Genomic DNA, 23,720 nt, shown 5'->3' on the forward strand with positions numbered 1-23,720 from the left:
CCGAAGTTAGAAATCTGGAATTGTGTTTGTTGAGGTGTGGAAATGGGCAGCTATTGAATTTATGGTCTCTTCATTGCTAAGAGTTTTTTGTTTGCTTGGATATTTTCCCAGTTTCCAGCATCATTTACCACTGTGATTCCTAATCACATGTGTGTGACCTGTTTTTTCTTTTTGGAAGCTTTTAGAATCTTCTATTTATCACTAATTTTTTGAAATTTCAGTGATGTGTCTTTGTGTGGGGTTTCCCCCTATTGTTTTACGGGGTGTTTGGTGGGCTCTTTGAATCTGGAAACAAGTGTCCTTCAATTCTGTACTATTCTTGTGTTAGTTTTTTGATTTTTGATTCCACTTCCTCTTCCTTTCTTCTGCACATTCATTAGTTAGAGGAAATACTTGATCCTCTTATTTTCTAATCTTTTCTCTTGTTTTTTTTTTTTAAACTATATGTTGTTTTGTCCTAATTTCTGGGAGTTTGCCTTAAATTTATCTTCAACTATTTTATTAATTTATTCTAGATTTCTGCCACCCTAGTTTTATTTTCTAAGAGCTCTTTATTATTCCCTGAATATTAATTCCTATTATAGGATCCTCTTCCTGTTACATTCATGGATACAGTATTTTCTCTTTATGGCTTGGAGAATATGAATTATAGTTTTGGTTTGTATTGCCATTTAAGAAGATGTTCCCTGTATTGTTTCTGTTTCCTCTGAGTCACAGAATCTGCTTAAGAGTCTCACAGTCCTTATTTGGCCTTGTTTGTTTGTTTAAATATTTTTTTATTGTGCTAAAATATACATAACATAAAATTTACCATTTTAGCTACTTTTAAGGGTACAATTCAGCAGCATTAAGAACATTCACAGCGTTGCACAACCATCACCACTATCCATTTCCAGGAATTTTTCATCATCTCCAAATTGAAACTCTATACCCATTAAACAGGAACTCCCCATGCATCCTTCTCTCAGTCCCTGGTAAGCTCTATTCCCCTTTCCATCTCTACGAATTTGACTATTCTAGGAATTTCATATAAGTGGAATCATGAAGTATCCGGCTTATTTCACTCAGCATGATGCTTTCAGGGTCGATGCATATTGTAGCATCTATCAGAATTTCATTCCTTTTTAAGGTTGAATAATATGCCATTGTATAATATGTATAGACCACGTTTCGTTTATCCATTCACATCCATCAGTGGGTATTGGGTTGTTTCCATCTTTTGGCTCTTGCGAATAATGCTGCCATGAACGCTGCAGCATGTTTTTATACAAAGCTATTTAACCAGAATTTGGGCAAGGTGAAAAATGGGTTTAAAATCTTCTCTAAACTAATGGTTCTAAAACTTGGCCATACGTTAGAATCACCTGGGGTGGTTTTAAAACCTTCCAAAACCCATGCTGCACCCCAGACCAATTACATCAGATTACCTTGGGAGCGGGACACAGGCCATGAGTATTTTTGGTAAATCTTACCAGTTGATTCCAATGTGCAGCCCAGTTTGAGAAGCAGTGCCCTAAATAGTGGTCACAGTCCTTATCTGGATGGGGCTTGTCAATCCGGGGGACTCAACTCTCAGTACCTGCAGGATTTTTTCTTATTCCAATCCACTTGCCCAGAAAGTACTGCTCTAATCTATGACCTACGGCATGAGCCAGTTGCCATCTTTCTGGAAGCCAAGCAGAGAAAGTGGTCCAGGGTCTCACCATTCAAAATGCACTCTCTTTCTTTTTTCTTTTTTTTAAAATTATTTATTTATTTTTGGCTGCGTTGGGTCTTCGTTTCTGTGTGAGGGCTTCCTCCAGTTGCGGCAAGCGGGGGCCACTCTTCATCGCGGTGTGCGGGTTCCCACTATCGCGGCCTCACTTGTTGTGGAGCACAGGCTCCAGACGCGCAGGCTCAGTAATTGTGGCTCACGGGCCCAGTTGCTCCGCGGCATGTGGGATCTTCCCAGACCAGGGCTCGAACCGGTGTCCCCTGCATTAGCAGGCGGCCTCTCAACCACTGCGCCACCAGCGAAGCCCTCTCTTTCTTAACCTGCCTATTTTCAGCAGCTGCCTCATCCAGCCTTCTGCTGTGCTAGCGAGGGGCATCGCCCGTTTGGACAGGCTAGAGGATAAGAAGACCTGGGGTCTGCTTCTTTTACAGACTTTCAGCCAAGCCTCTTTTCTTCAGCTCCACCTCAGCCACTCTCTGGGGTCCCGCGAAAACATTCAATTGCTGAACTTCATCTGGGTTTGGAGTGTGAATCAGGTTCCTTCTCCTTTGCCACTTAGTCTTTGCAGTTATGTTTTTACATTTATCCTCAGGAAAAAGTACTTTACTTGTCCTAATTCACCCAAACTTAGGCTTTGTGAGACTGTTTACAAGTAAACAAAAAATGAGCATGAATTGTTGTTAAAATATCTAGTGAATTGGACTAATTTTTATTTTATTTTAATTATTTTATTTTATTTTATTTTATTTTAAATATATAGCGCCTCATGGCTTTTATTTATTTATTTATTTATGGACTAATTTTTAATTAATAAATGGTAAACTTAAGAGAACAAACTCTTTTCTGTTAAAAAAAAAGACTATAAATCTTGACATTTAAATAAAAACATATCTGGAATTCCCTGCACTCCAGTGGTTAGGACTCCACACTTCCACTGCCAGGGGCCCTGGTTCAATCCCTGGTCGGGGAACAAAGATCCTGCCAGCCACGGGAGATGCAGCCAATAAACAAACAAACAAATAAATAAATAAATAACATATCTAAATAAATACCTCTAAAGTCTCCATCGTATGAAGCCAATTAAAAATTATACTTATCAATCAAAGACTTGTGTGGTGTTTTAAAAATGTGAAGCTGGGCTTCCCTGGTGGCGCAGTGGTTGGGAGTCTGCCTGCCAGTGCAGGGGACACGGGTTCGAGCCCTGGTCTGGGAAGATCCCACACGCCGCGGAGCAACTAGGCCCGTGAGCCACAACTACTGAGCCTGCGCGTCTGGAGCCTGTGCTCCGCAACAAGAGAGGCCGCGATAGTGAGAGGCCGGCGCACCACGATGAAGAGTGGCCCCCGCTTGCCGCAGCTGGAGGAAGCCCTCGCACAGAAATGAAGACCCAACACAGCCAGATAAATAAATAAATAATAATTAAAGGTGCTAATAATTTTTTTTTTTAAATGTGAAGCTTACATTTACCTCCTGTACTTTAAAAAGCTGCATTGATTTCCTGAGTTTTTAAACTTAACCTCCCCCAAATGTCCCATCATAACCCAAATCAAAAAGTATGCATTTTAAGAAATGAAAAAAGCTGGGAATGAAAATTTTAATTTCAGTAGTCACTTGTCTTTATGATGTCCCTGTAGTATTTAAAATTTTTTATTTCAGAGCTTTCAAACTTCATTTTGGGCAGGAATTTGATGATATATCACATTACAGTAGAATCTTCTAAGTCAGTGAATAAAACATATAAACAAAGTTGCTGGACCTAGAAACATATTGATAAAGATCAGCTCCTCAAATTCATTTGACAGAAGCAAACACACTTGAGGGGATATAATTTATGACTTCCTCTGAAGCAGGACAGACTCTAGACTTATTTGCAAAAGGAACGAAGTGAACTGAATAATCTGTTTAAACATAACGCAGTGAAGTACCTGCTTCTTGACAGACAGGTCAGATCTCAGGTTCCCAACCCTGTCCTGTGGCCCTTCAAGATGGTCAAAGTCATCCATAGGGATGTTTTGTGGCTGAAGTTCCAATTGAGTGCTTTGGGTTCAATGTCTTTTGATCTCCTAGGTATGAGCCCTCCCTGGCTTCCGCCTGAAACTTCTGGGATCACCCTGAGGCAGGTGCAGAGGATCTTAGCACTGGAATGACACCACTCATCTAAGCCACATGGTCCTGTCAATTTTAACTCCTAAATATCCCTTGGATTCTCTCCCTCTCTGTCCTATTCCCAGCCTCACGGCTATAGTTGGATTCTCATCATTTCTTCCTGATCAATTGCCATAGCCTCCTTTTTATTCTGTTGCCTGTACAGTCACTGCTGAAATCTACCTTACCCACTGCTGCTTTTGTGATCTTTCTGAAATGCAAACGTGAACATATCACTCCTCTGTAGAAAATTCTTCATTGGTTCCCCAGTTACTGCCTGATAAGGCTTAGGCTTCATAACCGGGCATATAAGACCTCCATGATCTAACTTATGCTTCTTACTTCCCCTGTCTTTTTCGCTTTAAGCTGTGAGAGGACCATGAACATGTCTGTCCTGCTACCCTGGCATTATTCTCAGTGCCAGGTCCAGAGCCTGACACCTAATGGATAATTACTAATAGGTACATCACTACCCCATGTCTCATGCTTCTGATTTATGGGCTTTTTTTTTGCTAGCCAATTGAGCTTTTTTTTTTTTTTTTTTTTTGGTAATAACACAAGTGTGCCCTTCTTTCACAACTCATTTATTCACACATTCACTCATTTACCTTGGGATCACTACGATCTAACACTGTGACTGGTACCAAGTAAGTACTCTGAACGAATAAGTGAAAATGGAGATAACACAGGCCTGAGGAGTTGACTGCTCTGCATTGCAACTGGACTTGCAATCCAGTGCAGTTTTTCCCCAGGCAGTACATGTATAGACAAATACAAGGACTAGGAGGCAAACGTTGCCTTCTACTTGCTCTTCACAAGTCTGGGAAAAAGATTCAATAAATCAAGACTTTGTAGAATGAATCGGAGCAAACAAAATAAAGAGCAAACAAACCAACTTCCAATAAGTAACTACAAAGGTAATCAGGACTCTCCCAAGCCCCAAATTAAACGGCAGAGAGCGCTAACTCCACTGACACCCAGGTGTTCCGGAAGCCCCGCCCCTAGGGAGGCGGGGCGTGCACGTATTGGGCGGGGCCTTCCGGCTCGATCACGCCCCGTGGGCGGGGCGTAAGCGGGAGGTCTGAGCTGGAGCATCCCCGCGGTTTCCTAGGAGATGAAACACACAGCACGCCACAGCTTGACAAGGGAGTGAACAAGGTAAGCGGCCGGCGCGGGCAGGTAATCCCTAGCGGGCAGCGGGGCCGCCACCCTCCGTCCGAGCCAGCCCGAGCCTGTCCTGCGAGGCGGCCCGGCATGTCCCCTCGGCTCTCTGTCCTACCAACGCCAACCTCCGCCGAGAGAAGGGGCCTGGACACCGGTAGGGGGAGGGACTGGAGGGAGGAGAATTCGGGGAGGGGCGGGGCGGGCAGGAGGCGGTCAACCTGCTCCTATAGCTGTCGGTTCGCTCCGAGACCCCCTCGACCACTTCCCTGCGCTCCTAGACGGCGCGGTCAGTCCTGGGTTGGAGGATGACGGCGGAATCCATCAGTCTGAGGGACCCGCACCCCCGAACCTCTACCCCAGGGTCTCCCAACGCACCCCCCGCCCTCCCCCGCTCCCTTGAGTGCTTAGGCTGGAGAGGACGCTACTTCTAGGAGTGAGGGGCGGGATCAGGTCTGGAGAAGGCAGTGGAATTGAGTTCAGAACTGTTACAAAATTAAAAAGGAGAAAGAAGAAAGAGAAACTGAGTCCAAATTCAGTCCTCATTCGTGCATTCCCAAATGACTCCCAGGTACAAGCGGAATCCCGGCACCGGGTGGACCAGCGGGCGCCCCCAGTCCTCACGCCGAGCCAACCGCGGGGGGGTCAGGGGCTCACCTGCCCGCTGCGGCCGGACACGCAGGGCCTCGGGGACGAGCCCTGCCCGCAGACTGGAGTCTTTTAAAAGCCCCAGTTTGCGAGAAAAGATCAGAGCGTCTGGGAACGAAAACTGCTTCTTTACTGCAAATAAGACGGAGACATGGTCAGTCTAAGGACAGGGCTGGAGTCGGGGGAGGGGAGGCAATAAAACTGGCTTTTTAGTGGTTCGTAATCTCAATTCTAAAAGGAAAGAAATGTATGTAATTGTGTTTAGATAACCTTTTAAAATGATCAGGCATTTGTTCTAATTGTAACGGAATTCTCATAAAGAGAGTCAAAGTTATCGGAGTGATTTTAATCAGAAAAACAACCCGTTTGGTCGAAATAGTGGCGGAGGCAAAAGTTACTTTCCAGCCTTTTGGCCTTCCTTTATCGGCCCCCCGCCCTGTTCACCGCCGAGTGACCGGGAAGGGACAAACCCTCCCCTCCGCCCCCAGGGCGGCCACCTTCTGCCTACGCAAAGCTGGCTGTTACATCTCTTCGTTGGGGTGGGTTATTTCGGTTTGGTTTTGCTTCGTTTTAAAACAGATTGTGAATATTAGCACAAAGCACCATGCTTTTATTTATTTTTTAACACAGAATCCTGTTTTCCCATTGTAAAAACTCCCCTTTTAATTTCTGTAAACGTATGATTTGGTTAGTTTGAAATCTTTTTTCTCTTTTGCTTTTGAAACAATGGTTTTTATGGCGTTACATTTTTTTTTTTAAACAAACGTTAATGCCAGCCTTAGCGTAATAACATTACAGCAGATTCTACAAAGACAAGTTGAAGACATGGAAACGTTATCTGCTCAGTGATTGGGCGGACACAAATTTTACCCTCCATTTGCCCTCTCTGTTAATCTTCTTTAATCCTATCTAAATCCCTTATTAGCTGGCAGGAGCTGTTGAGAATAAAGCTCAAGTTTACAGTAATTGCACACTTAGATAAAAGTAAGACAACTAGAATGGGAGAGAAATGATAAGGGTATTTATCTAACGTAGGCCTATAATTGAGCCTCTAAGTAAATGTCTTTTTCCTTAAACCAGAATATAAGGTTTGTATAACTCATAAGGAAGTCAGTAAGTATTGGAGCTTGACTGCAGAAAACCTTATATTTTTAGGGGGATAAGGGGACAGCTGAAATGGTCAGCTTCTCACCCTGGAGAGCTGTTTATTTTGTATTTAACATGACTCAAAAGAGGCCTTTTTAAAGTTTTGTTTGGGAGCATAGTATGTAAACTTGCGTTACTTAAAGGTTAGTAAACTGGCCCAATTCTCTGAGAGCCACAAGTCAGAGCTTTTTAAAATCTATGTCATACCCATAATCTTCACCCCTCAAATGAAAGAAACTGGGAAATGGCTGTGTCCCTTACTTATTTTTCCCTGAATATAAGTATCCTATGCTAAAGCGCTTGAAACAAACTTTGCGTTTCCAGTGTTTCTTTGGAAGATGATTGGTTAGGCTTGGAGTGCAGTTTCTACAATAGCCACTCCAAAACCAGTTGGGCTTCCAGGACAATGCAGAAAGGAGTCAATGACTGAATGGTCTGTTGTGCTAATAGTACTGATGATGGTGCGCTGATGGTCTTAATAGTGGACCAGAAAGAGGCAGTTAATTCCACTTTTGCAGGTTGTTGAGCCGCTGCAAGGGAAAGTTTCAATGTTTCTGGCACCTCTTACCTCTGAACTTCTCTCCCCATCTGGGCCGCTCCCTCTTTCACTCCCTTCTCAAGCCATTTGTCCTTTTCCAGAAGTGCCTACATAACTGCCGACCTCTCAGACCCTCAATGCCTGTCCTCAGTGAGGTGTTAACATGAAAATAATTTGTTGCATATGCAGCAGATTTGCAAAGAAAAGAAGATGCTATTTATCCCATTAAAATTCTTAATTAAATAATTTTGGGGGGTTGGGTAAAAATAATAATTTTCTTAAGGAACTCCAGGAAGACTCCCTTGTCCCCCACTCACACTCTTTCCCTTCACTGTTTCTGGCCTATAATTTTTCACTAAGTCCTTCCAGGTATCAGGATGAGACAGATGTAGCCCCAGGGCGTAGTGAGGGTGGGGAGAACCCTGTGCACTTTCCCGGCTGTTTATAGCATCTTGGCGTTTTAGGGTGAGGAGTTAGCAACCTTTAGGAGGTGGGGGGGCTGGGCAGCTTTCATTGAGGGGTAGATTCTACACGGTTTGGCAGTGAAGAGGGGTGGTTCCTTTAGCTGCACCAGTGATTGTAAAAGCTGCCAAGAATGGGTTTTTTAGCAGTTGGGGACTGCACTAAAAAACCAAACAGCTTCAGGCTAATGCAACTATTAGACTGACTCCATCATTGATTCTCTGATTGCTCATAGGTCATTTAATCCCTCTGTGTTTTTATTGTATAATTTTCCTGATATGATAAACACCATGGCCTTTTGGACAAATTTATTCTCTGTATTCTTACTTAACCAGAAGGAATCAGTAAACCTCTAGAAAGCACATTTCCTTAAAAGAGATAAGTGTATGTCACCTTAAATAGAAAAGCTAGAAAAGAATGTCAAGCAATTTAGGGATTCCCTGGCGGTTCAGTGGTTAGGACTCGGCACTTTCACTGCAGTGAATGGGGTTCAATCCCTGATTGATGAACTAAGATCCCACAAGCTGCCCGGTGCAGCAAAAAAAAAAAAGAAAGAAAGAAAGAAAAACAATTTAACACGCTGATAATAAAATGCAAAATACTGATTTAATAAGATTCCAAGTGATCAGAAGAAATACACTTTATAGTCCGTGTTTTGTTTAATCACAGCACAGGGTACAAAACAAACCCCCAAAGAGCTTTCAAAATTATATTTCCTTATCCAGATAAAGGAAAAATGAAGAAAAGCAAATACACGTTTTGGTCAGGAAATAGGTGAGGAGGCAGGGGGTGTTACCTTTCTCTATATTAATGCCTTAATATTGAGAATCTGTATCTATGTATAACGTAATGACCACTTACCAAAGAACTTCATTTTCAGGCAAATGGGGAACCATTTGCTGGCATGTGTTAAGACCATTTGCTCAGATTTAAGCTGAGAAAAATGAAGGAGCCACTAAATAGAACTGGAATTTACTATTGTGATCTCTTTTTCAAGATCCTGGCCACGGAGTTAGCATGGCCTAAACTACCTCTCATGTGCCTTTGAAGTGGTTATTATCTATATGAAGTAAAATAAATGACAAATTAACACACACTCCCTGTTATTTAAAAGCCCCACAGCTTCTTCCAAAGTTTCCTGTGAACAAATGTGTTCCTGTATAAAGGAAACAACATAGGTTTAGTGCACTTCTCTGCCATGTTTCCTCAGAAAGCCTATTTTTGGAAGCCTTAGGTACTTTGACAACTACAACATATTCTTGTCGCTCCTAAATTTCTGCATCTAATAGAGAAGCAATTTTTATGATTTTATTTCGTGGAAATCGTGCTACAGTGAAAGAAAAATAATCTTTGAATGAAGCACCAGATTATAAAAGGCATTTTATTTTTTGGCCACACCGCACGGCTTGTGGGATCTTAGTCCCAAACCAGGGATCAAACTCGGGCCCTTGGCAGTGAAAGCATGTACTCCTAACCACTGGACCACCAGGGAGTTCCCTGTAAAAGGCATTTTATTTTATTTATTTTCAAATTTATTATTTATTTATTTATTTATCTATTTTTGGCTGCATTGGGTCTTCGTTGCTCCACGCAGGCTTTCTCTAGTTGCAGCGAGCAGGGGCTGCTCTTCGTTGTGGTGCACAGGCTTCTCATTGCGGTGGCTTCTCTTGTTAGGGAGCATGGGCTCTAGGCGCACGGGCTTCAGTAGTTGTGGCTCAGGGCTCAGTAGTTTTGGCACGCAGGCTCAGTAGTTGTGGCTCATGGGCTCTAGAGCACAAGCTCAGTAGTTGTGGTGCACGGGCTTAGTTGCTCCACGGCATGTGGGATCTTCCTGGACCAGGGCTCAAACCTGTGTCCCCTGCATTGGCAGGCGGATTCTTAACCACTGCGCTAGCAGGGAAGTCCCTGTAAAAAGCATTTTAAAACAAACTATTTGATAGTGCCAAACATGTTGTTACACTTTGTAACTAAGCATACAGCCTTGTAACAGAAAGATAGAGATTTTTTAAAGCAACATAAGAATGATAAACAGGTATGAAACGAGAAATTGTTCCTTGAATGCAGAACTAAGACAGAACAATGGGAGGAAATTATTGAACGCTGTTGTAATGAGGTAGACACTAAGGCTTTATTTGCTTTGTGTGTTTTCTTTAATCATAGTTATAAAATCAGAACCTATAGAAACCTGTACCCTTCAAATATATACAGATCCACAATCCCTTTTCTGTAATTTTGAAACCCATAAAGCTCTGAAAGATGAATTTTTAAAAATTAATCTGGGGCTTCCCTGGTGGCGCGGTGGTTAAGAATCCGCCTGCCAATGCAGGGGACATGGGTTCGCTCCCTGGCCCGGGAAGATCCCACATGCCGCGGAGCAACTAAGCCTGTGAGCCACAACTACTGAGCCTGCGCTCTAGAGCCCGCGAGCCACAGCTACTGAAGCCCGCTCGCCTAGAGCCTGTGCTCCGCAACAAGAGAAGCCACGACAATGAGAAGCCCGCGCACTGCAACAAAGACTAGCCCCCGCTCGCCGCAACCAGAGAAAGCCCAGCACAGCAACAAAGACCCAACACAGCCAAAAATAAAAACAACAAAAAAAATTAATTTATTAAAAAAAAATTAATCTGTGCAAATGCATCAAAACATGACCCGAATGACGCAAGGCCATTTATGGTCTTCATTTATTTTACTTAGTGTACTTTTCATACATTTTTCTACGGGCACATTAAGATGCTGCTTGGGAGGTGTTACGTACTATATTACTTTTCTAAAATATGCAAATTCCTGGATTCCAAACACGTCTGGCCCAGGAGTTTCACATAAGGGATTATGGTCCAAATTAAATATGATGCAAACATTGATTCAAAGAATGGACATATTAGAGTGTCTGACTTCCCAAAATCTGATTTGGACTAATATAGATTATATTATATAGTCAGTAAAAAAGCAATCATGCAAATCATTAAGCCAGTATTGAACGTTCATGGGATAAGTAACATGGTACCGTGTAAATGAAGCATTCACCAGTGAGTACCATCAGTCTTTTATAGGTGAACATCATTCGCATCACACAATTGATTTACTGACACATGCTTAACACGTTGGTATTTATAATTTTCCTAGGTTACCAGTAAATTTTTGGAAGAGGTTCTTTAATGAAAATCCCTTTTATTCTTGTTTTGTTTTTTTTTTTACAGGGTGTTCATAAGAATGGAAGCACTGTTTCCTTGCCAGATTCCTTATTGCTATATCTTATGAACCTACATAATCTTGGGGAAGAGCCTGTGTTTAATGATGACAAGACTGTCACCAGTGTAGCAACAACAGTCTAAGGGCAAAAACGAACAAAAATAAAGAAGCATTTATAATTGTATTCAACAAGGAAGTCATTTCAGTCAACAACTTGTGCTGCATTATTTTTCCAAGATGAACCGATACACAACCATGAGACAGCTGGGGGACGGCACTTATGGGAGTGTGCTGATGGGCAAGAGTATCGAATCAGGGGAGCTGGTGGCCATCAAAAGGTACCATGGGCAACACTGCCAAGTTTGCCGATCTTTCTTTTCCTTTGCTTGCTCGAGACTATATTCAAGTACAGAGAGAAGTCTGGTTTAGACCCCATGCTTGTTAGGCTAATATGGAATGCCATTCTGGAGAAAACACTGCCAAAGAAGGAGTTCAGCTGATCCCCACATAAGTTAATTTTCTGATTTGTCCAGCTACATGGACAAATCAAAAAATACAAGGGCTCTGCTTTTTATGCATGATACATTTGAACTGAAACTGAAGGTAATTTTGGAACTTAAAGTTGAGTACAGGGCTTCCCTGGTGGCGCAGTGGTTGAGAATCTGCCTGCCAATACAGGGGACACGGGTTCGAGCCCTGGTCTGGGAAGATCCCACATGCTGCGGAGCAACTAGGCCCGTGAGCCACAATTACTGAGCCTGTGCGTCTGGAGCCTGTGCTCCACAACAAGAGAGGCCGCGATAGTGAGAGGCCCACGCACCGCGATGAAGAGTGGCCCCCACTTGCCGCAACTGGAGAAAGCCCTCACACAGAAACGAAGACCCAACACAGCCATAAATAAATAAATAAATAATTAATTAAAAAAAAAAAAAGTTGAGTACAGAGTAGAGCTTATTGTCTCTTTGAAACAATAGGTCTCAAAATCAGATGGTATTCATAGTATCAAACTGAGTTCTGAGTGGCATATGGAATTTTCCTGACCGTACCAATTAAATAGAATTAATTATTATTAACTTATTTCTTTAATCCACTGTATTTGTTATCTATCATATGTAAAAAAAATTACCCCAAAGCTCAATGATTTAAGACAAGGACAAACATTTATTAATTCACAGTTTCTGTGAGTCAGGAATTTAGGAGTAGCTCAGCTGTGGTTCAGGCTACAGGTCTCCCATGAGGTGGCAGTCAGAGGTGGGCCAAGGTCACAGTCATCTGCAGGCTGAACCAGGGCTGGAACATCCATGCCCAAGGTGGTTCACTGTTATCAGTCTGCTGGGGGTGCTATAACGAAGTACCACAGACTGGCTGATTTAAACAATGTATTTACTTCCTCACAGTTCTGGAGGCTAGAAGTCAGAGATCAAGGTGTCAGCTAACATGGTTGGTTCATGTAAGACCTCTCTCCTTGGCTTGTAGATGGCTCTCTTCTCCCCCTGTCTTCACATGATCGTCTCTCTGCGCATGTCTGTGTCCTCATCTCGTCTTTTTTTTTTTTAATTTTATTTATTTATTTATTTATGGCTGTGTTGGGTCTTTGTTTCTGTGCGAGGGCTTTCTCTAGTTGCGGCAAGTGGGGGCCACTCTTCATCGTGGTGCGCGGGCCTCTCACTGTCGCGGCCTCTCTTGTTGCGGAGCACAGGCTCCAGACGCGCAGGCTCAGTAGTTGTGGCTCATGGGCCTTGTCGCTCCGCAGCATGTGGGATCCTCCCAGACCAGGGCTCGAACCCGTGTCCCCTGCATTGGCAGGCAGATTCTCAACCACTGCGCCACCAGGGAAGCCCCTCATCTCTTCTTATAAGGACACCAGTCATATCAGATTAGGACCCACCCTAAAGACCTCATTTAACCTGAATCACCTCGTTAAGGGCTACCTCCAAATACACCCTGAGGTACTGGGAGGTTAGGACTTCAACACAGGAATTTAGAACATCATTTGGCTCACATTCAGCTTCTGTAGCAAAGTTTAAGCCACAGACTGGGTGGCTTAAACAGCAGAGATTTATTGAGACAGTTTTGGAAGCTAGAAGTCTAAAATCAAGGTGTCAGCAGGGTTGGTTCCTTCTGGGGGCTGAGAGAACAGGATCTATCGTAGGCCTTTCTTCTTGGCTGATTCATGGTATTTTCTCTCTGTATCCCTCCCACATCAACTTCCCTCGATGCCTATCTCTGTGTCCAAATTTCCTTTTTTTATAAGGACAAAAAGAGGTCTCAATTTCTCTCTATATGGGGCTCTACAGACAGTCACTTGAGTGTCCTCATGACATGGCAGTTAGCTTTCACCAGAACGAGTCTTGGAAACTGATTACAACATCAACTAAATGATGATCATCTAAAAGTTAAATGCTTTAACAAATGTTTATCAAATGTTAAAAACTTTACACTATCATGATCTAAAACTTTACATATATAAGAAAATACTTTTATAAAATATTGTTAAATAGCCATTATTATCAAATAAGTAAATGTACAATGTACAATAACTGAAATGAAAAATAGGAATAAGAAGAAACTTCCCTGACCTGAAAGGTGAAATATTACAGGTACTTCTTGTAAAGTTGGTTTTAAGACCAGAATGCCTGCTATATCCCCTACTGATCAAGATTGAACTGGAGACCCTAATTAAGGCAATAAGAGAAAAAAATAATAAATGAGGTGTAAGTATCAGCCAAAATGAGATGAAATCATCCTTATTTGTGGGTTAAGCAATTATGTAAATTCACACAAATAAATACATCATTACACATAAATAAATTTATATGTAAAAATATCTTTAAAAGGACTGTAAAGATTTACATAAACTTTATGAAAGCTGTGGCTTCTGGGGAGAGGGGGTAAGAAAATGAGAATGAGGGTTGGGTCTCGTGGTATCATTTAAGGTTATTACCGTTGGTTTGTTTTCTATAACAAAATGTTCATTATTCCTTCTGTGTGGCAAGATCATGTGTTTGTTTCAGTCTTCAGTTTCATAAAATGGGGAATTGGGCCTTACCTGCATAGAGCTGGGTAAGACCTTGAGAGAAGTGAGAGGTCAAATACTTTAAGAAGTCAAATAGACTGAATGCTGAGAAGAAGTCATACGTGTATAATTTAGGAATGCTTTCGGTGTATGAAATAAAAAAAACTGGGCTTCCCTGGTGGTGCAGTGGTTGAGAATCTGCCTGCCAATGCAGGGGACACGGGTTCGAGCCCTGGTCTGGGAAGATCCCACATGCCACAGAGCGACTAGGCCCGTGAGCCACAATTGCTGAGCCTGTGCATCTGGAGCCTGTGCTCCAACAAGAGAGGCCGCGACAGTGAGAGGCCCGCGCACCACGATGAAGAGTGGCCCCCACTTGCCCCAACTAGAGAAAGCCCTCGCACAGAAACGAAGACCCAACACAGCCATAAATAAATTAATTAATTAATAAATTAATTAATAAATTTAAAAAAAATAAAAAAATAAAAAAAACTAACCAAAAGTAAATTAAATAGGGATTTATTTGTTTCACATTGTGAAATGTTTTGAGGTAGGCCGCCCAGGGCTCATACCTGGTCTTAATGCTGTTATCACAGACCTAGGTTCTTATGTCTTCAAAAAATAGCTGCAGTAGGAGAGGGTGTGGAGAACAGGGAACCCGCCTACCTTGTTGGTGGGAATGTAAATTGGTGCAGCCACTATGGAGAACAGTATGGAGGTTCCTCAAAAAACTAAAAATATTGTTACCATACGATCCAGCAATCCCACTCCTGGGCATATACCCAGACAAACCTATAATTCAAAAAGATACATGCACCCATGCATTCATAGCAGCACTATTTACAATAGCCAAGACATGGAAGCAACCTAAATGTCCATCGACAGATGAATAGATAAAGAAGATGTGGTATATATATGCAATGGAGTACTACTCAGCCATAAAAAAGAATGAAATAATGCCATTTGCAGCAACATGGATGGACCTAGAGATTATCATACTAAGTGAAATAAGTCAGAAAGAGAAAGACAAATATCGTATGATATCGCTTATATGTGGAACCTAAAATATGACACAAATGAACTTATCTGTGAAACAGAAACAGACTCACAGACATAGAGAACAGACTTGTGGTTGCCAAGGGGGAGGGGGTCAGGAGAGGGATGAACTTGGAGTTTGGGATTAGCAGATAGATGAAAACATATATAGAATGGATAAACAAGGTCCTACTATACAGCACAAGGAACTATATTCAATATCCTATAATAAACCATAATGGAAAAGAATATGAAAAAGAATATATATAGATACATAACTGAATCTCTTGGCTGTGCAGCAGAAATTAACACAACATTGTAAATCAACCATACTTGAATAAAATAAATTTTAAAAAATAGCTGTAGCAGTCTAGGCCTTGAGTATGAGTTCCAAGTAAGAAGAAATAAGAGCTGAAACAGTTACTGTTACTGTCAGTCAGCTGCTGTACTTTCTTCTAATTAGGAAAGCAAAAGCTTTTCCCCACCCCTCTCCAGAAGACTTCTGGTTACTCCTCAGTGGCCAGGGGTGTGTCACGTGGCGCACGTAGCAATAAGAGAAGCTGGGAAACTGAGTACTTAGGTGGCCATTTTGTATCCCTGGGTTAAAGCTGATCTGTGTTACTAAAGAAGAGAAGTGGCTCTTGGATAGACAAGTCATAGCGTCTGCCACATTCAGTAACTACTATGTGCCGGACAGTGTTCCTACCCTAATTAAAGACAGAGTAAAAATGAAAGAGAAGAGGAGGAGTCATCTGGAAGGCTTGCAAAAAGTTTAAAAATTCATTGAACACGTAATTGTTAAGCTCCGATTACACTTGGTGCTCCGGACAAATGGGGATGGGATAGATGAGTTATAAATAGACCAACAAATTAGAAAAGTTACAACACAAAATATGATAAGTCCTATGATGGGGAGATACTGGGGCCTATGGGAGCACAGAGAAGCAGTGCTGGAGAGGTATCTTGGAAGGCTTCCCCCATAAAATGAGATCTCGAGAATGACAGAAATTATCACGAGGAGGGGAAGGATATTCCAAGCTGTAAGAATAATATGTATGAAAGCCTAGAAGCAAGAGAGTTTTTCCCTTGGGAAATTTAATTTAGGTCACTGGTAAGAAACCTTGTGGTATCTGCTGCCATCTCCAAAAAAAATCTGTAACAGAATTCATTCTAGGGGGTGCTGGTAAGATCCCCACACCTCATTAAATCAACAAATATTGGGGCTTCCCTGGTGGCGCAGTGGTTGGGAGTCTGCCTGCTAATGCAGGGGACACGGGTTCAAGCCCTGGTCCGGAAGGATCCCACATGCCGCGGAGCAACTGGGCCCGTGTGCCACAACTACTGAGCCTGTGCTCCACAACAAGAGAGGCTGCGATAGTGAGAGGCCCGCGCACCGTGATGAAGAGTGGCCCCCGCTTGCCGCAACTAGAGAAAGCCCTCGCACAGAAACGAAGACCCAACACAGCCAAAAATAAATTAAATAAATAAATAAATTTTTTTAAAAAAAACAAAAAAACAAAAAACAAATATTATTAAGCTCTCTGCCCTTTAAGGACCTGAGAGGCCATTCCATCCCTGAGGATCTCCCGTTTGTGGGACAGTTCCTCAGGAGCCCAGCTGTGGGTATCGAAATCCATCCACCCATTTAGTAAACATCGATGGAGCACTTACTTATGTGCCAGAAACTGAGCAGGCATGTGGAGGTGTCCTCAAGGAGCCTGTGTGTGAGGAGAGGGGAGAGGACTAAACATAAAAGTACACTCTGTGGTATGTAAGAAGGTGGGTAAAGTGCTACGGGAGAAAAAGCAGAGCAGGAACGGTGACCTCACAGCCGTGAAAATCAGCTCCGGGCACTGAAGGAACAAGGATCGGCCTGAGGTGGTCCCTCATTTCCTCTAGCCAGCCCAGCTCTTTCTAGCTGTTTCTCTCTGGCTGAATCTTCTGTTCAGCCTTCACATGCTAGCACCTTCTGTCTTTCAGGTCTCACCTGAAATGCTGCCTCATCAAAAAGGCCTGGGGCCTGGCCAATTCATCTCATGATCCTGAAAGCTCATTTGTATGTCTGTTTTTGTGTTAACTAAAGTCTATTTCCTGTGAGATGGGAAGCATCAGGGTAACCATCTCTGATTTCATCACCCTGGTGTGTAGGTGTTGGACGAATCAATAAATGAAAGAGAAGATGGCAGGGAATCTAAAAGGAATTCTAACAAATTGGTTTAATTTTTTATAATTAATTTCTTTAGAAATCGGGATCATTGTTTTGCAAGGAAACTTCTGTATTTGCTGCATATAGATACATGCATTACCTTAGGGTAGTATTGATAACTAGTAATTGCTGAAAAGAAAGTAGCATATTAGTATATGTGGATGCAGCTAGTACAGATTTTTAAGAAGAATAAAAGTTTCAATTTGTACTAAATTTTGAAAAGGAACTTGGATATATTAACTAGCCTCTAAAACACTGGATTAAAAATTCTATAATTACTTTTTAAGAATCATAGCGATTATACGTATAGTTTTGCATGGATTTGATCAATTTACTAAAATACTTTTATACTATATTTGAATTGACTTCTATTTTATCTCAAATTGAGCACTGTGCTAGATTTACTTTTATCATTTTAGCAAGACATTTATAAATCTATAGTACTGAAACGTATCTTTTGGTAAGTTGGTTAAGCCCTCAATTTCTTCAAGCTCCTTCATAAATTTCTAGCACCTGAATGAGTATAACTGAAATTCTGATTCACTAAGGATATTAGAGATAATAGTAGTGATGCCCTTCATACCTTATAGCAGCTGACCACAGATACCGGTAAAAATAAGGATATCTACTGTAGTATTTACTGAGTGCTGAACTAAGCAGTCTACAATAGGCTTTTCTTATGCAGTAGTTCCTACTTTATAGCTCAGCAGTTTGCAGCACAGAGAAGTCATTAGGCAATTTGTCCAAGAAGTGACACAGTCATGAACCTGCACCAAATGGCCTTGAGATACACAGAAGGGAGATGATCTCCTTTTAAGGAGGAAGGAAGAGAGATATCACAGCTTGCCCACAGTGAACTAATTATAGGGTAAGAAAGCCAATGGTGTAAATTGTGTCTTCAAATCCCCAGTCCCCACACACTAAACTTTTCTTCTTTTATTGCAGAATGAAGAGAAAGTTCTATTCTTGGGATGAATGTATGAACTTGAGAGAAGTTAAGGTAAAATCCCAGAGATGAAAAGAATCCCAGAGATGAAAAGAACCCCAGAAGGCCTTAGCGCTACCTCACACGTGTCTCATTTCTGAGGATGGTAGCTAAGGAGATGGTTCTGTTCTCTGCGGGAAGCAGACCAAAGATAATTATATTTCTTATGTTTTTCTTTATGTTCCTAATTTCTCATTTCTCATCAGAATGTCAGTGGAGAACAGAAAGTAACTATACCCTCATATTTAAAAGTATACTCTCACTTTTAAAAGAGCATTTTAATCCATATTGTCAAAGGAAAGATAATTTTTTAAATTACCACATACCATTTCTTTATATTTTATGTTGCATAACTTGGATAAATTTTTGGAGACTTTTGCATGGCATTCCACATAGTTAAGTCAGAAAAAATTAAACCTATTTAATGGCCAAGAAAAAAAAAAGTGACAGACTGAAATGTTTTGTAGCTATTGTTGACCTGGTTTATTTTTGCACTTATATTCGTTACTTAGACAATTACTGCTTACTTTATATATTTTTTTAATTTATTTATTCAATTTATTTATTTTTGGCTGTATTGGGTCTTTGTTGCTGCGTACGGGCTTTCTCTAGTTGCGGTGAGCGGGGGCTACTCTTCGTTGCGGTGCGCGTGAGCTTCTCATTGCGGTGGCTTCTCGTTGTGGAGCACGGGCTCTAGGCACGTGGGCTTCAGTAGTTGTGGATCGCGGGCTCTAGAGCGCAGCCTCAGTAGTTGTGGCACACGGGCTTCGTTGCTCCGCAGCATGTGGGATCTTCCCGGACCAGGGTTTGAACCGGTGTCCCCTGCATTGGCAGGTGGGTTCTTAACCACTGTGCCACCAGGGGAGCCCACTGTTTACTTAAATAGATGTTCTAGATGTTTTTAGACATGGAAATTTTTATAGATATTAAAAATTTAATGAATTTAGAAGAAATGGAAAATTACTGAAGGTACTTATCATCCTAGCATTGATGAGATTGTGCCAACTTGTATAACTTTGCTTTAAGAATTTTAAGCTCATTTGCTCTATTGCAGTCTCTGAAGAAACTTAATCATGCCAATGTGATTAAACTGAAAGAAGTTATCAGAGAAAATGACCATCTTTATTTTATATTTGAATATATGAAAGAAAACCTCTATCAATTAATGAAAGACAGGTATGTCTTTATGAAAACTAATTTTTTCCTTATTGTCTCCTCCACGAGTCCCTTGGATCCCTTCATTATGTCACACTTGGCAATGTACAGATTTATCAGTCCATGAAGTAGCTTTAGTTATCTTTATCAAAGGATAATATCTAACGTTGAAGAACCATCATTTTTCCGTGGTAATATCTTAAAAGTCAAGGTAAATATTTCATATAAGCACACTATCTATCTATACTTTTTGAAACAAAAATCTATCTATAGTTTAATACTCAATAATAAAGCTGGCCTGGGGCAAAATTGAGAAAATTGTCTTTCTTACTCTCCCAAACATCTTGCAAAAGGTTAATGAAGGAATGGAGGAAAGAATGAAGTTGCTTTTAAGAAAGGATCTAATACACTTGTTTATTAGAATGCTTAAGTGAATGATAAAAATGTGTTACCAATCCCAAGGAAATTCTCATTTTAATTTTTAAACATACGAACAGAATCTCTAAAGAAGGAGAGTTCAGTCATCTGCCATGAGCTTGGAGAGGATAACATTTTGGTGGTAGCTGCTGGTCACATCTGGGAGTTTAATGTCCATTTTGGCTGTTTTTAAAGCCAGAGTTGTTCAGCAAAAGAGCCTAAAATAGGAAATGAATTTCCCAGTAGAATGATGTTGATTTCTCTCTCTCTATTTCTTAAACACACACTCTCTCTCTCTCTCTCTCAAGGTCTAAGGATGGTCAGTGAATTTTTCTTTAATCATATTTTTCCTTCTTTCAAAAAATACTTACTGTATTGAATGCCTATTATGTTTCAGGCTGATATCATTATGACATTAATAGCAGTTAAAATAAAAGTAAAGGATATTCTACCTCTCAAATCAGTGTTTATTTTTCTAGAGTTCTTTCTAGCTCCTGTATACAGACATGCATATTTTCTATGTAGTTGTAATTTTAGTGGTGATACATTTTTCTGTTTGATTTATTCACTTATAGGCATTTTTTAATGCTGATACATAATCTTCATAGTTACCATAGCTAGTATGTTCTGTTAAATGACTATACCAAGCTTCACTTATCTCTTTGAACTATTTAAAATAAATAACTATCAATGGGAGAATAGGTTGGTAATTACAGTGTATACTACTGATGTAATTATTTTGTAGCCATTAAAAATGATAATTATGAAGATTATAAGAGTGCTTATAAGTGCATAAAAACCAGAAACCAAAGTTGTATTTATGTAACATTGACACCTAATATAAAAGTTATACACACAGATGGATTAGGGCTGGATTAGAATACTGAAAAATCAAAATAGTTTCCTTATCAGGTGGTGGGATTATGGGTAATCTTCTTGGCTTCTAATAATAATTTATGCTCTTTAAAATATATGAAATGATAAACATATGCATGGTATATTGAGATATAATTTTGAAGAAAAAATTAAGTACATGTAAATACATGAAATATTATACTTTCATATAATTTTAAATATATATATAAGTGGAAGTGGTGAATGCAATTGCAAATGAACATTAAAAACACTCAGCTTTGGAATTTCATGATTCAATTCTGGATTTCTAAATTAAAAGGAAATTAAAGTGATATTGTTTAGAATATTATTCAATGTCAAAAGTATAAATTAAACCATTAACAACTGTACATGGTAAAGGGCTATTTGAGGTTAGTGGTATTTTTACACTTTGTTTTTGGTAGCTTAACTTCCTGAAATATTGTTTTTGAGGATTAATTTACAAGCCTTTTTTATTCAAGTAAACTTCTTTTCCATGTCAACTGAAGACCAATATACAAAACCTTTGCTCTGATACTATAACTGTACCTTTAGTGTACACCATTCTTTTTACAAATTGAATTACATAACTGTTTATTTGTTCATTTCTTCACAGAAACAAGTTGTTCCCTGAGTCAGTCATCAGAAATATTATGTATCAAATATTGCAAGGGCTGGCATTTATCCATAAACATGGTAGGTTTCATTGCCCTGCCTCTTTAGATTATTGTCACGGTCATGCATAGGAATTATATATAAACTGTTAAATAATATTATATTGGATAACTACAAGTTTGGAGTATGTGCCTACTAACTGACAGTTTTATTTTAAAAATTTAGAATTTCAATAATTCTATATAAAATAGAATTTCTATAATCTGTAACTATCTTCCTCTACAGCAGAATTTTTTTACAGTTTGATCATCAGCATTTAGTCTCAGTCATCATAACCCCATCCTGCTACCTCATTCCACCTAATTTTACCATGGAAATGGAAAAAAAAAAAAGGTCCCTCTTTTGGAAAAGATTGGAATGCTTTGATCTATCATGATCAATTATTAACACTTAAATAGTTTAAAGCACCTGTGCTATGGTATTTTCTAGTTTTCCTTAGTATTTACATTTAGTTGTTTCTATATTTGGAGAAATTATTTTTATGCATTTCTTATTTATGTAATCTTGATTTATAGTTTTTTGCATATCTATCAAACCAAAATAAAGTTAATATTATTATGAAAATTTTTAGTGATTTAATGATCATTAATTTTTAATGATGCTAGTTTAGCATCACTAGATGTTTAGACAGATATTAAAGATGTTTAGATAGATATTTACTAGATATTAAATTAGGATAGTTTATATCATACCATTGCTGCATTCTGAGCATTGGCATTCAAAAATCACCATTATTAGTCTCCTTTCATGTTTCATCCTATATTTTATATTTTCTTCTCTCCTTTCTCTTTTTACTACAGGAAATAATTTATTTTCTAGCAATGCTATGCAGAATTCCATATAAACATTGTAAGAACATTCCTGAATCCCCAGGGTTATTTTGTCTTATGTAAACTATTAAGGTCTTTAAAAGCCTAAAACCCATGAAAATATATTACAATCCATTGATAAAAGTCAGTCATTTATTAATTACATGGAATGTAAAGGATATATGCTATTTTAATTGTTCATATTGGATTCCTTATCTTCAACTCATTTTTAAACTCTGGTCAGCATGGTTAACTCTTGATATTTGCCTGCATTAATTTATGCCAATGGAAGCAAGTGTGATGTGGAAAATCAAAAGCCTCATGAATTCTCTGATTTTTAGAAAGAGTTTTGTGTTTTGATCATATTTTTTAGGCTAGTAATAAAATTGGTTTAGATTCCTTGGATATATACCAACTATCAGCAACTTCAGAGCATAAGGGATTGAAGGAGGAAACCAGCTTGGAATTTAAAAATTGTTGCTGAAAGCAAATAACATATGAGTAATCTAGAGTTGGCTTTATAATTGCCTACATAGTGATTTGGGAAACCAGACTCCAAGAACAATACACATTTTTACAAAAGCTAAATTATTCTTGCCATAGTTCGTAAACATCTCAGATGTAATCCTTTGAGAAAATAGATATTTTAAAGACAGTAGCTGTCAAAAAAAATGGACTAATATTTTAGTTAAAGTTAGGACCAAGTTACCAATACATTTATATTAGTGAGGATGGGGAAAACCTCAACTGTGGTTTAATTAAGATTTTATGGAGTAATGTCACTTTACCATCACACGTGCTCCCATTCCTGTCTTCATATTATGAAATTACGATGTGTTTCTCTTGGAAGTTAGTGAAATGGATGGATCTCAGTAGCTATTTTGAGTAAGGAGTACCAGGTAAACAGAGTACAAAACTGTTGTAGATGTCATGGAGAGCCCACACTGGCTTTGAAGGGGTTAAAAAAGTTTAGGTTTAGAAAAGTCTTCCTAGCTCAAATCTGCATGAAAACCCTCTGGTGATAATGATGATCACCTACAATTGATGACCAGGCCCGTTCTTAATTCTCCACCCTACAAAGTCATTAGGATACAAGTCATCTGTGTACAACCAGTGTGCTTTACCTACTCCTTAGACATTTGCAAGGAAGGCTTTCTGCCCTCATTTTCACTGGGCTGCCATGTAGCTTTGGTAACTAGCCTTTTACTTTATACATTAAATTGGTAAATAAGCATTATAATTATTGGGGTTGTTTCAACAAGGCAGCTACCAGGGGAGAACTGAGCTGTTAAATAATTTTAAAAGAAGGAGTTGATTCAAATGTGTGGTGTTCCATTTGTGTTTAATGGACTTCTCAAAGTTATTATACTCAAGGAATCGCAGGTTAAACTACAATGTGGTAGAGCAGTAATAAGACCACCTTCACTGACTGAAGCCTGATATGCAGCGCTCCTTGAGCTTTCACTAGACTGCTTCTCTCCAAGCTTCAACCTCCTCATCTGCTACCCACTCGTCATCATAATACCTCCTTAAGGGTGTTGTTCAA

The 23,720-nt window shown here is 39.9% G+C and overlaps 1 protein-coding gene across 2 annotated transcripts in view; it reads left to right on the forward strand.

The window, feature by feature from the left end:
• Positions 1-4,978: 4,978 nt before the first annotated feature.
• Positions 4,979-23,720, forward strand: part of MAK (male germ cell associated kinase) — a 50,723-nt gene continuing 31,981 nt past the window's right edge. For both annotated transcript variants that reach the window (XM_007173940.2, XM_057555175.1), the window contains exons 1-6: positions 4,979-5,017; positions 5,592-5,822; positions 11,012-11,341; positions 18,206-18,260; positions 19,300-19,421; positions 21,307-21,386. In XM_007173940.2, coding sequence (XP_007174002.1) covers positions 11,241-11,341; positions 18,206-18,260; positions 19,300-19,421; positions 21,307-21,386 — 358 coding nt within the window. In that variant the 5' untranslated portion in view covers positions 4,979-5,017; positions 5,592-5,822; positions 11,012-11,240. The remainder of the gene's footprint in view (positions 5,018-5,591; positions 5,823-11,011; positions 11,342-18,205; positions 18,261-19,299; positions 19,422-21,306; positions 21,387-23,720) is intronic.

This window comes from Balaenoptera acutorostrata, chromosome 10 (genome assembly GCF_949987535.1).
Source record: "Balaenoptera acutorostrata chromosome 10, mBalAcu1.1, whole genome shotgun sequence".
Lineage (NCBI taxonomy): Eukaryota > Metazoa > Chordata > Mammalia > Artiodactyla > Balaenopteridae > Balaenoptera > Balaenoptera acutorostrata.